Below are 18,253 nucleotides of genomic sequence, written 5' to 3'. Positions count from 1 at the left end.
TATATCTGGCATGGGCAAACTTGGGCCCTCTGGGTGTTTTGGACTTCAACTCCCACAATTCCTAACAACTTCTGGCCCCTTCCTTTCCCCCCTCAGCCGCTTAAGCTTAATAGGTGGTCTGTGGTTTGCTCTTCTCCACACTTGAATGTCATGGACTCAACTTTGTGGCCCCATTTCCTAAGGTTGGCTGTGCATCCCATGAAGCCAGAGCACAGTCTGTTCAGTGCCTTAAAGGGAGTCTCTCATTCGGTATCAGTCATGGCTTGAAGTTCCAGGTTCTGGCTTTTCACTTTTGGACTCTCCCTTGCTGATGTCTTCCTGCAAGTATCTATGTAGATCTTAGAAAACTATTGCTTGATTGAAGGCATTGGCATGCTGGCTGATAACTGAACAGGGAATTGCCCAGAGATGTCACTGCCTTGGCCCTTTCATTATTGGCTGCTACTTCCTGATGGATGTCAAGTGGTGCAATACCAACTAAACAGTGTAATTTCTCCAGCGGTGTTGGGTGTAGACATCCTTTGATAATATGACATATCTCATTAAGATCCACATCCAATGTTTTAACATGGTGAGATGTATTCCACACTGGGCATGTGTACTCAGCAGCAGAGTAGCAAAGCGCAAGGGCAGATGTCTTCGCTCTGTCTGGTTGTGATCCCCAGGTTGTGCCAGTCAGCTTTCGTATGATATTTCTAGATCCCACTTTTTGCTTGATAGTCAAGCAGTGCTTCTTGTAAGTCCAGGATAACTCCCAAGTATTTGTGCTGCAATGCTCCAGTGGGATTCCTTCCCAGGTAATCCTCACAGCTCAAGATGCTTGTCTGTCTCAAGTTGAAAAGCACACGTCTGTATTTTAGATGGATTAGGAATCAGCTGGTTTTTCCTGTAATAGACAGTAAGAGCACCTAAAGCTTCGGAGTGTTTCCTAAATGTTAGTGTACAATATAAGGTGACACCGAAATATTTAGGGTGGAAATAGTGTTTGCAGTGTTGGCCTAACATAAGCAAAACACACTGAAATAGTCAAACACCAACTTCCGAATTCCCTGAAAGATCTCTGCAGCTACTACAAAGATAACCACCTGAAGCCTAACCCTGCCAAGACACGTGTCCTTTCCACCTACATAACCGTGAAGCCAAATGAAAATTGAAAGTTACCTGGGACAGCCAAGAGCTCGAACAGGTAAATAAAAACATATGTGTGCTTTCCACCTACATAACCATGAAGCTAACAGGAAATTGAAAGTTGCCTAGTTAAGCCAAGAGCTTGAACAGGTGAATAAAAATAAGGTAATCTCCACTTTCAGGTTTACTATTTAAAAACATGACATTAAGAGAAAAAGAACCAATAGCAGAGAGAAGCAAATGAAAAAATTGGATACTAATACTTAACAGCAAGTTGTGATGGAAGGGGGCTGTTCTAAATTTGAAAATACTGTATTTTCAAATGTTTCTAAAAGCAGGGTGCATCTTTGAATCATGGGAGCTCTTTATATATACCAGGGGTCCTTAAACTTTTTAAACAGAGGGCCAGGTCACAGTCCTTCAAACTATTGGAGGGCCAGATTATAATTTGAAGAAAAAAAAACCATGAATGAATTCCTATGCACACTGCACATATCTTATTTGTAGTGCAAAAAAACACTTAAAACAATACAATAATTAAAACGAAGTACAATGTTAACAAATATAAACTTATTAGTATTTCAATGGGAAGTGTGGGCCTGCTTTTGGCTGATGAGATAGAATTGTTGTCAACCTTGCTCAGGTTGACCCTGAGCAAGGACCAGGTAAATGACCTTGGAGGGCCGTATTCGGCCCCCGGGCCTTGGTTTGAGGACCCCTGATATATACAGTTCAGACAGTCCCCAAGTTACAGACATCTGTACTTGCAAATGGAGGCTATTGCTGGGGGTCCCAGGCTGCAGCCAAAGCATATAACATCTACATGAAGCCGCTGGGTGAGATCATCCGGAGTTTCAGGGTACGGTGTCATCTGTACGCAGATGATGTCCAACTCTGTCACTCCTTTCCACCTGCTACTAAGGAGGCTGTCGAGGTCCTGAACCGGTGCCTGGCTGCTGTGACGGTCTGGATGAGGGCGAACAAATTGAAGTTGAATCCAGACAAGACAGAGGTACTCCTGGTCAGTCGCAAGGCCGAACAGGGTATAGGGTTACAGCCTGTGTTGGATGGGGTCGCACTCCCTCTGAAGACACAGGTTCGCAGCTTGGGTGTGACCCTGGATTCGTCGCGGAGCCTGGAGCCCCAGGTCTCGGCGGTGACCAGGGGAGCATTTGCACAGCTCAGGCTCGTGCGCCAGCTGCGCCCGTATCTTGGGAAGTCTGACTTGGCCACGGTGGTACACGCTCTTGTCACATCCCGCCTAGACTACTGCAACGCTCTCTACGTGGGGCTGCCCCTGAAGACGGCCCGGAAGCTGCAACTAGTCCAACGCGCGGCAGCCATGATTCTAACAGGAGCGGAGCGCAGGGAGCACACAACCCCCCTGTTGCACCAGCTCCACTGACAGCCGATTTGCTACCGGGCCCAATTCAAGGTGTTGGTACTGGCCTATAAAGCCCTAAACGGTTCCGGCCCAAGATACCTAGCTGACCGCAACTCGGCCTATGAACCCACCCGGACTTTGAGATCTTCTGGGGAGGCCCTGCTCTCGATCCCGCCAGCCTCTCAAGCACGGTTGGCGGGGACGAGAGATAGGGCCTTCTCGGTGGTGGCTCCTCGGCTGTGGAACGCCCTTCCTGTAGATGTTAGGCTGGCACCATCTCTCATGACATTCCGTAGAAAGTTGAAGACCTGGATGTTTGAGCAGGCGTTTGAGTAATTCAGTGCAATTCTGGTAATTTGAACATAGGAACGAAACAATGGACGTCGAATTTGGATCACGCTTGGATGATGAGGCGATCGGGGGTGGGTTTTGTGATAATTGTGTATTGATGTTTGTTTATTAGCTAGTAATGGAAATGTGTAATTTAATTGTTATGGTATATTAATTATTGCTGTTTTTATTGTCTTTGTTGTTTGCTGTCTGGAAACCGCTGTGAGTCGCCCTCGGGCTTGAGATACAGCGGTATACAAGAATAGTAAATAAATAAATAAATAAATATCACGCAGTAGTTGAAATTCTAGCACATTCATGTTGATGAGAAGCATCTGCCTTTTTGGGTCTGGTTCATAGTGCTGTACATACCTTACAGGAACTTGGCTCTTGCTAGACGTGCAGGCAGAGGGTGCATGCCACTTCTTCTGGGCCTGGTAAGTGAGAGGAAATCTGCCCCTCAGAAGAGAAACTCATTCCTGGAAGTGAGAGGAAATCTGCCCCTCAGAAGAGAAACTCATTCCTGGAAGTGAGAGGAAATCTGCCCCTCAGAAGAGAAACTCATTCCTGGAAGTGAGAGGAAATCTGCCCCTCAGAAGAGAAACTCATTCCTAGAAATGGGGAAAAGGTATCTCCACTGCAGCTATATCATTAATCCTTATTTCTATGACAAGCCCAACTTTTCAAAAATCAATCACACTATGTAACACGATTTTTGTTCCTGGGTTATAAATGTCATTTCCTAATCGCTTCCTTCATAAAAACATGGAAAAAACTTGTTTTTTTACGGGACATCCTTCAGCACATTTTGATATAGTTTTTCAATGAATATCCCATCGAGTCTCAACCAATTCAACCTATCTTGTGGCAGCCACAAATACAATGTTTTTGTAGTAAAATAACTACTTTCAAAGTAAGGACCACACAAAGTAAGGACCAAACAATTAAACAGGGAATAACACTTTTAATTTGTCAATTTTTGTTACATTGTGTTATCACAGTGACAGAAAGCGAGGCGAAATCTTTTGAGCAGGGGCACAGACGGCAAAACAAACACCACAGGGTTGTAGTGTTATGCATTTATTTAGCCTTGCAAATCATTCTTTACTGCAGAAAGATGAATGCAGAACTTCTCACGGCTTTAATAAAGCAGACACAAAGTCTCACTTTGTAGAATCTGATGAGAACAAATAGGAAACGATTCTCTCTTGAGCGTCTAGCTTACTTGACGGCTGTGTTCAGTATCCAACAGCTAAATTTGGGAACTAGAAAAAAGAAAATAGTGTGAGGACACTAACAAAAATAAATAACCACCTCAAAAGCTGAGTCTAATGTATGCAAATTACCAAAATACATGCTGGAAATGTAAGGAACAACCAGGAACTTATTATCACATGTGGTGGTCGTGCCCGGAGGTGAATAAATACTGGCAAGCCATACAGGGAGAGGCTCAAAAAATATTAAAGAAACAGATCCCTAGAAAACCAGAATATTTCCTACTAGGCCTGTTAGATGAAGATTTAAAATTGAATCGTAACGAAGATATCCTGCTTACATATATATCCACTGCTGCTCGGATAACTTTGGCAAGATATTGGAAGGATGAGCACATTCCAAAGATGGATGAATGGCTATATAAATTAATAGAAATAAAGGACATGGATAAGTTAACGTTCTTCCTGAGAAATTGCTCCGGAAGACCAGTAAAGCAGACGGATTGGACTGATTTTGAGGAATATGAAAAAAGTAAATTTGAATTTTAAAATAATTGTGATCTGAAAAGATGAGATGCAGATAGGTTTAATATAGTCTTGGGCGGGTGAAAATTAAAATAAGAGATCCCAATGAGGATCACCTGGTATCATTGGAAGACACTTCGTTTGGAAGCTAAATGGAAGTCGTATGTTTTTAATTAGTGTAAATGTATATGTTGTGTACGTAGTTGTATCTGAGCGGTTCTCCCCTTTGAGCAGGGGGGAAAGCAGGGGGATACACTAGGTGAGTTTGATATAGGTATGTTAGTATGGATATAAATGTATGTATATGCCCTGTATGTATGTATTGTATGTACCCCTTCCCCCTCCCCACACTTCCTCCCTCCTCCCCTTTCCAACCTTTGCTCTCCCCTCCACAAGCCTTCCCCTTCCCTCCCCCCACTTATTTATTAAAAAACTCAATAAAGATAATTTATTTTAAAAAAATAACATTTTATTTTGCTCTTTTATGGAACCCTGGGTGTATTTGGGGAGAATGATTCCCCGGTTTCAATACAAGCTTAACAAGTAAATGACTTGTGTTTTGGATGTTGGGTAAAAAAATGCAATGCTGATAATGTTTACAGTGCAACACTACAATGCATTCTGTTACTACCAGAGATCACAGAACTGCACTTGGATATTTTCTCCAGTTTAGTCTTTGATTCCTAATATAAGTTCAGGTATAGTTCAGAAGACATACTTTCCTTGTACTAAAGTCTGTGGGTGGTCCTAATAAGTTCAATCAGAAGCAAGTCCCGCCAGAAATATTAAAAATTAACTAGGTATTTTGAATTATAAAAATGTGAGGCAAGCACTAAAAGGGTTATATGTATACAAAGACTCAGTAAAAGATGCAGTTCAATATAAGCAGATGTGCCTATTAGGCTTGGGCGGTTTCATTCGTTAATTTCATAATTCGTTATTCATATTTAAATTAGCTTACGATCCAATATTGAGCCATGCAGGAATAGTGTGAGGAGTAAATTAGATTCGAAACAATTTTTTCAATTTATTTCGTAATTATTTTCGCATGTCTGGTGCAAGTTTTATAGTTGTTGTTTGTTTTATCACACCAACAGTCAACAACAGAGGGAGAGGGAAGCTTCAGAAGTTCCTCCTGTCCCATTTGGAGGTTTTTTTAGCATATTGCGCAATCTCGTCCGCCATTAACGAATCGATTCGTAATTTTACGAAATTTTGTAAATTTCGAAATTTTTTAAAGGAAAATTTCGGAATTATTTTAAAAAACAAAACGCAAGGCCCCCCTAAAAACAAAACGAGTTTAGAACCAAATTTTTCCATGGTTACCCAAGCCTAGTGCCTATAACTTAGTAGCCCTCAGTCTGTGAGAGGTCTCTGTGGGAGAAGGGCCTCAGTGTGTTAGTAAGCCTCAGTATGTGAAGGCCTCAATATTAGATCACCCCAGTGTGAGAGAGATGTCACTCTGAGAGAGCCCTCAGTGGGAGAAAGGCCTCAGTGTTAGAAGGCCTCAGTATAAGAAGGCCTGGTTTGAGAAGCTTCGATGAGAGAAGCCCCAGGTTAAAAGCCTCATGTGTAAAGCTCCAATGTGTGAAGTTCCTGTGTAAGTTGGGTGTGAGAGGAACCTCTGTGAGAGCAAAGCTAGAAGCTGTTTATCTTCATAAGAAAGAAGCCCAGGTTGAAGCAAAGAAGCAAGTATAAAGAACTTTATTTGTGTTATGGAAACCTTGTTCTTGTAGATAGTGCAACCATATTATTTTACTACAAAGTAAAATTTCAATTTCAATTTGTTCACCCTCATCCAGACCACCACTGCCGCCAAAGACTGGTTCAGGACCTGGACAGCATCCTTAGCAGCAGATGGAAAGGAGTGATAAAGTTGTGCGTCATCTGCATACAGATGGCATCAGACTGCCAAACTCTGGATGATCTCTCCTAGCGGCTTCATGTAGATTTTAAACAACATGGGGAACAATGCTGAGCCCTGCAGGACCCCATAGGACAAAAAGGCTGTGGGGCCGAGTAGGTGCCCCCAGCAACACCTTCTGGGAGCAACCCTCCAGGACAGACTGGAGCCACTGCTGAACAGTTGCTCCAAATCCCAGGTGTCCCAGAGGACATCATGGTCTACAGTATCGAAGACCACTGAGAGGTCCAGGAGAATCAATAGGGACACACTCCCCCTATCAAGTTCATTTATAAGCAGATAATTTGGATGTTATATAGCATTGTAGATGGGGGGGGGGGTTTGATTATATGGCAGTGTAGCTCATATAATCCAATTCAAAGCAATCAAGTTCATATAATCCAGTGCTAATAATAATGCAAATATATGAAAGTGTAGATCCAGCCTGAGAAGAGTGTATGACCCAGGCTTGACAACAGTACATTTGAAAAAGAGCTTGGAGTCCTTGGACATCAAGTTAACTATGAGTCAACAATGTGATGCGACAGCTTTAAAAGCCAATGGGACGTTGGCCTGCATCAATAGGGATATAGTGTCTAGATCCAGGGAAGTCATGCTACCTGTCTATTCTGCCTTGGTCAGACCACACCTGGAATCACACTGTGTCCAATTCTGGGCACCGCAATTGACAAGCTGGAATGAGTCCAGGGAGGGCGACTAAAAGGATCAAGATTCTGGAGAACAAACCCTATGAGGAGCAGCTTAAAGAGTTAGGCATGGTTAGCTTGAAGAAGAGAAGGCTGAGAAGAGACATGATGAGGGCCAGGTATTAAGATGTGAAGGGAAGTCATGGGTAGGAGGGAGCAAGCTTGTTTACTGCTGCCCTGGAGACCAAGATACAGAACAATACTTTCAAACTACAGGAATCGAGGTTCCACCTGAACATTAGGAAGAACTTCTTCATTGTGAGAGATGTTCAGTAGTTGAACTCTCTCTCTGTCCCAGAGTGTGGTGGAGGCTCCTTCTTTGGAGGCATTTAAACAGAGGCTGGATGGCCATCTGTCGGGTGTGCTTTGGATGCGATTTTCCTGCTTCTTGGCAAGTGGTTGGAATGGTTGACCCATGAGGTCTCTTCCAACTCTATGATTTTATGATTCAATGCAAGTCAATGATAAGAGGTAACTCCTTGCAGACTCCTTTTCACATTACAGTTCATTTCTGAGACAAGAAGGATCAGGACAACTGGAACTAAACAATTAGCCCTCTTTCCTTCACATATTCCATTCCAAAGGTGAATGAATAGCTGTTACGAAGCAGAAATGTTCTTGACCAAAGTGGTTGACCTAAGAAATCTGCTAGAGCATGCAAGAAATCAGTTCGTGTTTGTGTGTCAACTGTAAAATAAGATGCATGTAGCTGATTGGCTGGGCTATACCCGGGGTGATGGCTAAGCAGAGGCAGCCTAGGTAATTTTCAACGGTAAGCCAACAGTATTTTGGCGCCCCCCCCCCCCCCAACCAATATTGATATATATTTTCTGTTTGTCGTGGGAGTTCTGTGTGCCATATTTGGTTCAATTCTATCATTGGTGGAGTTCAGAATGCTCTTTGATTGTAGGTAAACTATACATCCCAGTAACTACACTTGCGGCACTTCCTCCCTTGCCTGGCCCGCTTTGGGTCCGGAGGTGTGCCTGAAGACCCCGGCGTGTGCACCAAAAGTCACCTCTTCTCCTGACTTTCTCCTCAGCCTTTGGGACCGAGAGAGAAAGAGACAGAGAGAGAGGTGGAGATGCCCACCTTTCCTGAAGGTAGGCGCAAAAACAAAGGAGGGAGCGGAGGTGGGAGATACCTCCAGCCGGAGGGGTTCTCTCTCTCTCTCTTGGTCCCAATGGCTGTAGAGAAAGTCAGGAGAAGAGGCGACTTTTGGTGCGCACGCTGGGGTCTTCAGACATGCCTCCGGGCCAGGTGCGGCGGCTTCGCCCCTTGGTCCACCCGCGGATTGGGGAGAGGAGAGGAGGCGGGTGGAGCGCCGGGGGATCGGGAAAGGGAGCCAGTCATGGGGAAGGGATCGAACGCGGAGAACAATTGAGCGCCGGCTCTGCTCGTGCACCCGGTGGCCGGGTGGAGCAGGAACGAGAGGGGCTAGGCGAGGCTCAAGGGCCCGGCCCCTTTGGGAAGAGGATCGCCCGGCAGCAAGGCAAGAAAGCCGAGGCTCCCCCAGGACTGCTAGGGCTGTTGTGAGCTGAGGGGGCACTCCTCAAGTGGCAGTCGAGGGGCATTTACAGAGGCGCCTCTGCGCCCCTGGCAAAAAAAGTGTTCTGCGACCGCTTACTTCGCGTAATGGACGAGCCGCCCCTGTGGCTAAGCCTGGAACTTTTGGATACTGTTTCATTTTTGTTCAGACTTGAGCTATGCATGTGTTCAGAGTGACAGTCTGACAAGTGAAGCAGAGAGAGAGACAGAGTTTGAAGTGTACTCTTGCTTCATGAGCTGCTGAAGGAGATTATCCACATGGGCAAAGAAAGACCATTTTAAATCTCTCATGAAAGGACTTTATGTGAGTTGGTACAACTGATCACAATATTGCACATATGTTGTTCTGAACTACGAAGAGTAAACTACTTGTTCTTTACTGTTCACCTGCGTGACATTTTTTTCCCTCTGGCAAGGTAGTGTGTGTGTGTGTTTTTTTTTTTGTCATGTCAGGAGCGACTTGAGAAACTGCAAGTCGCTTCTGGTGTGAGGGAATTGGCAGTCTGCAAGGACGTTGCCCAGGGGACGCCCAGATGATATGATGTTTTTATCATCCTTGTGGGAGGCTTCTCTCATGTCCCCGCATGAGGAGCTGGAGCTGATAGAGGGAGCTCATCCGCCTCTCCCCGGATTCGAACCTGTTCAGTCCTGCTGGCACAGGGGTTTAACCCACTGCGCCACATGAGGCTCCAGTGTGTGGGCTGATCAAATGTGAAATATACATGATTTTCATTTCGTCACATAATCCACATCTTCAGAAAAACCACCGCCTAATGTGCACGTGAATCTTACCTCCCAATAAGCTTGATCGTCAAAGTACTTGGTTACAGGAGGTGCTTTCCAACACTTGAAAGTTAAGAAGAAACCTGAGAAAAATAAGCAGTTGGAGAGTAAGAAAAAATAATGGAAGCCAGCTGCCCTGATAAGATAAGCTAAGCACATCCTATGATCTGCAATGCATTACAACTGAAAACATATTTTGAGCCATCTCGAATTCATATCAAAGATGGCATACCGTTCCCAAACCCATAGTGTTCCCTATAATCTGACCTTTTCAAAATCCAACCGACATTGCAGTATGCTGTCAAAATCCATTAGCAAACCACCCAATGCACAAGCATAAATGAGAAAAGGCACTAAAGGCGTTGATATTGATTACGCCATTGACTACAGTCCATTTAGTTCTCAGTAAGACAGTCAATGGCATAGTTAATATAGTATTCATCAAAGTCAGTTCAAGTACCTACGAATTTAATATTAATTAATGAAACATGAGTCGTTCCTAATGAGTGGGGGAATGTTACTTGTTAATAAGGAAATCCGTTAACAAGGAAATCCATCTTTCTGAATGTTGATTAATGAAGTTAGGACGTGGAATGTTTTGCATGCTAATGCTGGAATGCAAATAATACTGGAATGCAGAAGGTTATGTAACCGGTATCTGAAATGCTTGAGCTGTATTTCAGATTTTGGAAGACCAAGAAACCCCCATGTTAGGTTCACCTTCGGGTTGCTGTAAGTTGGAAGGCATACGACAACAACCAATTGCTGTTGCATTTCAAACATTATTATTATTATTATTATTATTATTATTATTATTTCGCGCATTTCTACCCCGCCCTTCTCAACCCCCGAGGGGGGACTCAGGGCGGCTTACAAAAGGCACAATTCAATGCCAACAGACAATAAGATAAAACATGTATCAACAGCAATTAGAAACAATTAAAACAAACAAGTTATACATCACAATCAATAAAAATCAATCTAATGTTCAACGTTCGCCAGCTCATAATCCGTAAATTCATTCCACATTGTCAAATCCTATCAATTCTAGTCGTCATTGTCCTTTGTCTATCTGCCAGATTACCCAAAGGCCTGGTCCCATATCCATGTTTTTTAGTTTTCTTCTAAAAGAGAGGGGTTGTCGATGACCTAATTTCCCCAAAAAGTGAATTCCACAGGCAAGGGGCCACCACCGAGAAGGCCCTGCTCCTCATCCCCACCAATCTCACTTGTGATAGAGGTGGGGCCGAGAGCAGGGCCTCCCCAGAAGATCTTAAACTCCGAGGCGGGACGTAAAAGGAGATGCGTTCGGACAGGTACGCTGGGCCGGAGCCGTATAGTGTTTTGTAGGTCAAAACCAGCACTTTGAATTGGGAGTGTCTATAATACATACCTGTAATGAGACCGCCAATCAGACCGAGGGCCATGCTCAGGCTTAGTGCACCAATTTCGATCAAAGCTGAATAGCCCGATCTGAAAATATATATCAACCACTTGCAGATCAAAACAACTTTTAACAGGATAATCTATTATAACAGGCATTTTAAAATACTGACTAAAGTTCCCCATCTTTGTTGTCCATACCTGTGTGGTTGGTGTCTCCCATGTTGGTGGGCTGGTCAATCCACCCCTTTAATCCAGGTCCTAAAGAAGATTCTGAACACTGTCTCACAAATAGTGGGACAAATATTGTTATGGGATTTCATGATTGGAATCACCAGGTTTCTGTGACTTTTTCAGGCTGTAGGGCCATGTTCCAGCAGCATTATCTCCTGACATTTTGCCATTTGTGGCTAATGGCATCTTCAGAGGTTCTGTTGGCAGTGAAACAAGTGGAGTGTACATATCTCTGTGGGATAATATCCAGGATGGGAGAAAGAACCAGAATCTGTTTGAAGCAAGTGTGAATGTTGCAATTACGAGGGATGAATGAAAAGTAATGCCTCCACCTTTGTAACTCCTCAACAGATGGCAGTACTGGTATGCAGCAGGTACTAGCTTGTTCAGTAGACTCACCTCTACAGTTCCATTTTGGCAGGAAGCCTTAGCATTGAACAGTTGTATTGTTAAGTATGGAACCCGGCGCAGACGGTTGGTCAATGCAACTTAAGCAACATGCAGTCATTGAATGCTTGATAGCAGAAGGTGTCATCTCAGGCATGTAGCCGGGGGGGGGGGGGCTTTGGGGGCTTCACACCCCCCCCAAAAAAAAATTTCTCATAGTGGTCTGTGAAAAGGCCTTACTGGTATATTATTTAAACTGTTATGTTTATTCATATCATGATCTGATCACCATGCTCAATATATCTCATATGCATTGGTGTATTGGGGTAACGATACAAAAGGTTTGCTAGGGTAGACCCTCTTTCACTCAGAGTCAGCACCCCCCCCCCCCGAATCAAAATCCTGGCTACGGGCCTGTGTCACCTTAAAGGAGATTCATCAGAGAATGCAAGCTGTTTATGGTGATTGTGTTGATGTGAGTACTGTGCGTCATTGGGCAAGTAAGTTTAAAGATGTTGAGGTGGGAACATCTGATTTGCATGACAAAGAGTTGGATATCCTGTGATAGCAACCACCGAGTTTCACAAGCAAAAGGTTGAAGATTGACTCAGGATGATTGTCGTATCACTCAGAGAGAAATGTCAAGCATAATCAGCATTTCACAAGAACGCATGGGTCACATTATTGCTTTGTTTGGCTATCAGAAGATCTGTGCACAATGGGTACCCAGGATGCTGACGCCTGAAATGAAAGCGCACAGACTTCTTCCGTGACGGATTCAGAAAACTTGTTCATTGTTGGCAAAGTGAATAGTGGTAGTTAAAGAGCACATTCTAAGGATTATTTCTGCGTTTGATTTATTAAAATATTCCCATCCAAACCCAAGTAACGAAGGTGGAGGCATTACTTTTCATTCAACCCTCGCAGCATGCTTGAATAGCATTGAATAGCCATGAAGATATTTGCCTAGAGATAGCCTGGTCTCTGTTGCCTGGAGACATCCTCTGTTTGGGAAGTGTAAACTGGCCCTTGATTCCCTGTTGTCTGGAGTTCTCCTGTTGTCATGATTTCCTCCTTTCTGTTGCAATTGTCCACACGCTGTGTGGATTTCAGTGGCTTCTCTGTGTAGTCTGACATGGTGGTTGTTAGAGTGGTCCAGCATTTCTGTCTTCTCCAATTAACATGCTGTGTCCAGGTTAGTTTGTCAAGAGATCTGCTATAGCTGACTTCTCTACATAGAGAAGCCATTGAAATCCACAAACACATGGACAATTTCAAAAGAAAGGAGAAAACCATGAAAATGAACAAAATCTGGTTAGCAGTATTAAAAAAAACTCTAAAATTAGAACAGCACAACAACAGAGAGGAAACAAACAAGGACATCTAATCACCTCTCAACAAAAGATTGCTCCAGGCACTGTCAGGCAATCAAATGCTAATCAAGGTGGTCAGTTGAAACATTCACATCTAGCTCCAGCAGACAAAAGTCCTTTGTCCCACCCTGGTCATTCCACAGATATATAAACCCTTTTTCCTAGTTCCAACAGACCTCTGAGGATGCTTGCCATAGATGCAGGCGAAACGTCAGGAGAAATGCCTCTAGACCATGGCCATATAGCCCGAAAAAACCTACAACAACCCAGTATTAAAAACACCAGTCCAAAATAGCAGAATTCCAGACAGCAAGTAATCAAGGGCGAGATAACACATCGCAAACAGAGGATGCCTCCAAGCAACAAAAGCTAGGCTACCTCGATGCAGATACCCTCACTGATTGACTGTGCAAACTTCATGGCTACTCAAATGCTTGTTCAAGCTTGCTAATTGCAACATTCACACTTGCCTTAAACAGACAAGGGTTTTTTTTTCTCCCATCCTGGACCTTATTCCACAGATAGATAGATAGATAGATAGATAGATAGATAGATAGATAGATAGATAGACTCCCCTTTCTTCACTGCCAACAGAACCTCTAAAGATGTCAGCCACAGGTGCAGGTGAAATGTTAGCAGAGAATGCTGCTGGAACAGGGCCATATTCCCCAACAAACTCACAGCAATCAAGTGGGTCAAATAGTTTCAGCACCTTGGACGACTCCTTTTAAGAATCCAAAATCTACCCTACTGACATGGGAGACACCAACCAATGGTGTACATTAGACATTTTCAATTTGTTGATATTGCCTTTATGTTTCTTAAGCAGTGGAAGAGGGTCATCTAGGTCAACGTATGTACTATCCCCCTTTTGTCTGATGGCTAGAAAGAGTGGAATGATCATCCCCCCCCCCTTTACAGTGGGAAGGCCAAATGTAAAGTTAAAATTGGAAGTAATGCTGGGACATGGACTAAAAGGTGATAGTGGCGTTTATGGAAGGGCATACGAGCAGATCTAAAAATGTAAAGTGCTTTGGAGGACAAAGTGCTATGGGATCATTATTCCGGGAAGGCACACTGAAACAACCACGTCTTCAAGCTCCTCCTAAAGACTGCCAGATGGGGCCTGTCTGATGTCTTTAGGGAGAGAGTGCCAAAGTCGAGGGGCCACCACCGAAAAGGCCCTCTCTCTCATCCCCACCAATCGCGCCTGCGATGCTGGTGGGATCGAGAGCAGGGCCTCTCCGGATGATTGAAGGGATTGCGTGGGTTCGTATACAGAGATGCGGTCACGCAGGTAGGCAGGTCCCAAACCATTTAGGGCTTTGTAGGTAAGAACCTGCACCTTGAATTGGGTCTGGTAAATGAATGGCAGCCAGTGGAGCTCCTTGAACAGGAGGGTTGACCGCTCCCTGTAAGGCGCCCCAGTTAACAACCTGGCTGCCGCCCGCTGGATCATCGGAAATTTCTGGGTCGTTTTCAAGGGCAGCCCCACATAGAGTGCATTGCAGTAATCCAGTCTAGAGGTGACTAAGGCATGGATCACTTTGTCCAGATCCGCCTTCCCGAGGTACGGTCGCAGTTGGCGCACGAGTCTTAATTGTGCAAAGGCCCTCCCGGACACCACCGACATCTGAGCCTCAAACGTAAGTGAAGAATCCAGGACGACCCCCAAACTGTGGACCTGCGACTTCAGGGGGAGTGCAACCCCGTCCAGCACAGGCTGCCACCCTATACCCCGGTCTGGCTTACGATCGACCAGGAGGACCTCTGTCTTGTCGGGATTAATCTTCAGCTTGTTCGTCCTCATCCAGACAGCCACAGCGGTCAGGCACTCGTCTAGCACTCAAGGGGCTTCCTTGGAGTTAGGTGGAAAAGAGTAGTAGAGTTGTGTGTCATCTGCATAGAGATGGCACCCAACTCCAAAACTCCAGATGACCTCACCCAGCGGTTTCATGTAGATGTTAAAAAGCATGGGAGACAGAATAGAGCCTTGCGGGACCCCACAGGTTATTGATTGCAGAATGGGACCCCCACCCCCAAACTATGATTTTCCAGACCAAGACCAGGTTCAGGGGGTGGGTGACTAACCAACAAAGCATCCTCTTGCTATCATCTGCTCCCAATATGGCCAGTTTGAAGCTGCCATATTAAATTTCCCAGAGTGCCCATTGGGAAAACCCAATGTAATGGGGGATTTAAAATGGCAGCCTGTATCAAGGTGAAAGAAGAAAGCGCAAAAGCCGGGTTGCAGCTAAACGTCAAAAAAACCAAAATTATAGCAACAAGAATGATTGACAACTGGAAAATAGAGGGAGAAACCGTGGAGGCCGTGACAGACTTTGTATTTCTAGGCGCAAAGATTACTGCAGATGCAGACTGTGGCCAGGAAATCAGAAGACGCTTACTTCTTGGGAGGAGAGCAATGTCCAGTCTCGATAAAATAGTAAAGAGTAGAGACATCAGACTGGCAACAAAGATCCGCCTAGTCAAAGCCATGGTATTCCCTGTAGTAACCTACGGATGTGAGAGCTGGACCTTAGGGAAGGCTGAGCGAAGGAAGATCGATGCTTTTGAGCTGTGGTGCTGGAGGAAAGTTCTGAGAGTGCCTTGGACTGCGAGAAGATCCAACCAGTCCATCCTCCAGGAAATAAAGCCCGACTGCTCACTGGAGGGAAAGATACTAGAGACAAAGTTGAAGTACTTTGGCCACATCATGAGGAGACAGGAAAGCCTAGAGAAGACAATTATGCTGGGGAAAGTGGAAGGCAAAAGGAAGAGGGGCCGACCAAGGGCAAGATGGATGGATGGCATCCTTGAAGTGACTGACTGACTTTGAGCGAGCTGGGGGTGGTAACGGCCGACAGGGAGCTCTGGCGTGGGCTGGTCCATGAGGTCACGAAGAGTCGGAGACGACTGAACGAATGAACAACAACAACAACAATTCTATTAAATCAACCAAAGGATTATACATATAAAGATGCTCAACCTACAATGATGGGTTCTCCCAGCTGTTCACTACAATCAGAATAATGTAGATGATTCCTCCAAGGAAACTGGGCAAGCCAAACATGGAATGAACTCCACGGGTGTCATGAATCCCAATGGCTGGATCCCGGCATTTCTGGAGTCAGGACAAAGGAACATGTGAAAAACAAGAAGAAATGCAGTTCAACATTTTATAGAAGCTCTCTGATTATTGCAATGGAGTTGGCTAAGCCGGGCTGGCCCATGATGACACGGAAAGGCAGAATATGAAAAGTCTACAGTCAGCCACAATTGGTTGCTTCCATCTGCTCTGGATTTTGTTCTGAACTCTTAGGGAGCTATTTTAGGGACCCTCTCCTTAAAATGGATTCAGCATCATAGACGGCTCATTTAAAGTTCAAACATATACACGGAGATCTAGCATTGTGATAACATGGAGCTGCTTGCTGCCTCAATAATTCAATGTCAGAGTGAGATTCAGGAAAGTCATGCTACCCGTCTGTTCTGTCTTGGTTAGACCACTGAGAGGTCCAGGAGAACCAACAGGGACACACTCCCGCTGTCCAGCTCTGTACACAGATCATCCACTAAGGCCACCAAGGCTGTTTCAGTACCATGTGCCAGCCTAAAGCCAGACTGTCGTGGATCCAGATAATCAGTTTCCTCCATGAACACCTGGTGTTACGAGGCTACCACACATTCCAAGACTTTGCCCAAAAAGGGAAGATTGGAAACTGGCCGAAAGTTGTTCAATTTTTTTTGTCGTGTCAGGGGTGACTTGAGGAACTGCAAGTCGCTTCTGGTGTGAGAGGATTGGCTGCCTGCAAGGACGTTGCCCAGGGGACACCCAGATGTTTTGATGTGTTACCATCCTTGTGGAAGGCTTCTCTCATGTCCCTGCATGGGGAGCTGGAGCTGACAGAGTGAGCTCACCTGCGCTCTCCCTGGATTCGAACCTATGACCTGTCGGTCTTCAGTCCTGCTGGCACAAGAGTTTAACCCACTGCGCCACCAGGGGTTCCTCTGTTCAATTGAGTAGGGTCCAGTGTGGGAGCCTTGATGCTCCAAGATACTACCTGGTGTATCTTGCAGTGTAAATCTGTGTTGCTGAACTCAACCAACTTTCTACTGAACAATGACATTGGGTCACTGATTCTGCCAATGTGCTGCTTGTTATCCCACTGTGCATTAATTGATTGATTGATTGATTGATTGATTAACTAATTTCTCCCAGCACAGGATTGAAAGAGGGAATAAGAAATACACAGTGACTGTTTTGCCCCTGTGGAACATCACTTGTGTACATCATAGAATCATAGAATCAAAGAGTTGGAAGAGTCCTCATGGGCCATGCAGTCCAACCCCCTGCCAAGAAGCAGGAATATTGCATTCAAATCACCCCTGACAGATGGCCATCCAGCCTCTGCTTAAAAGCTTCCAAAGAAGGAGCCTCCACCACACTCCGGGGCAGAGAGTTCCACTGCTGAATGGCTCTCACAGTCAGGAAGTTCTTCCTCGTGTTCAGATGGAATCTCCTCTCTTTTAGTTTGAAGCCATTGTTCCGCGTCCTAGTCTCCAGGGAAGCAGAAAACAAGCTTGCTCCCTCCTCCCTGTGGCTTCCTCTCACATATTTATACATGGCTATCATATCTCCTCTCAGCCTTCTCGTCTTCAGGCTAAACATGCCCAGCTCTTTAAGCCGCTCTTCATAGGGCTTGTTAATTAATTAAACAACAGCCCCCAATTCTCAACTGGTCCTATTGGATGGTTCACAGTCACTACCTTTACTTTCAACAATACAGTAGAGTCTCACTTATCCAACATAAACTGACCAGCAGAATATTGGATAAGTCGCAAGGCCGAACAAGGTATAGGGTCTCAGCCTGTTCTAGATGGGGTTACGCTCGCCTTGAAGGCACAGGTTTGCAGCTTGGCTGCCAGTTTGCTACCGGGCACAATTCAAAGTGCTAGCTTTAGCCTATAAAGCCCTAAATGGCCCCGGCCCGATTTACCTGTCCGAACACATTTATTTATTTATTTGCTTACAGTATTTACATGGCTATCATATCTCCTCTCAGCCTTCTCTTCTTCAGGCTAAACATGCCCAGCTCCTTAAGCCACTCCTCATAGGGCTTGTTCTCCAGACCCTTGATCATTTTAGTCGCCCTCCTCTGGACACATTCCAGTTTGTCAATATCTCTCTTCAATTGTGGTGCCCAGAATTGGACACAATATTCCCGGTGTGGTCTAACCAAAGCGGAATAGAGGGGTAGCATGACTTCCCTAGATCTAGACACTATGCTCCTATTGATTCATAAGTGGAATGCTGTTGATAGCATGCACATGTGTGTCTTCCCGAAGACTTT

The 18,253-nt window shown here is 44.9% G+C and overlaps 1 protein-coding gene across 1 annotated transcript in view; it reads right to left on the bottom strand.

The window, feature by feature from the left end:
• Nucleotides 1–3,794: 3,794 nt before the first annotated feature.
• RHCE (Rh blood group CcEe antigens) overlaps nucleotides 3,795–18,253 on the bottom strand; it is a 71,722-nt gene continuing 57,263 nt past the window's right edge. The window contains exons 7-10 of the mRNA XM_067460547.1: nucleotides 15,893–16,023; nucleotides 10,916–10,995; nucleotides 9,532–9,605; nucleotides 3,795–4,107 (exon numbers count right to left, since the gene is read on the bottom strand). Coding sequence (XP_067316648.1) covers nucleotides 4,081–4,107; nucleotides 9,532–9,605; nucleotides 10,916–10,995; nucleotides 15,893–16,023 — 312 coding nt within the window. The 3' untranslated portion in view covers nucleotides 3,795–4,080. The remainder of the gene's footprint in view (nucleotides 4,108–9,531; nucleotides 9,606–10,915; nucleotides 10,996–15,892; nucleotides 16,024–18,253) is intronic.

Source organism: Anolis sagrei, chromosome X, assembly GCF_037176765.1.
Source record: "Anolis sagrei isolate rAnoSag1 chromosome X, rAnoSag1.mat, whole genome shotgun sequence".
NCBI lineage: Eukaryota > Metazoa > Chordata > Lepidosauria > Squamata > Dactyloidae > Anolis > Anolis sagrei.
The sequence above is the reverse complement of the archived record's forward strand: the minus strand, read 5'-3'. Positions and strand labels throughout refer to the sequence as shown.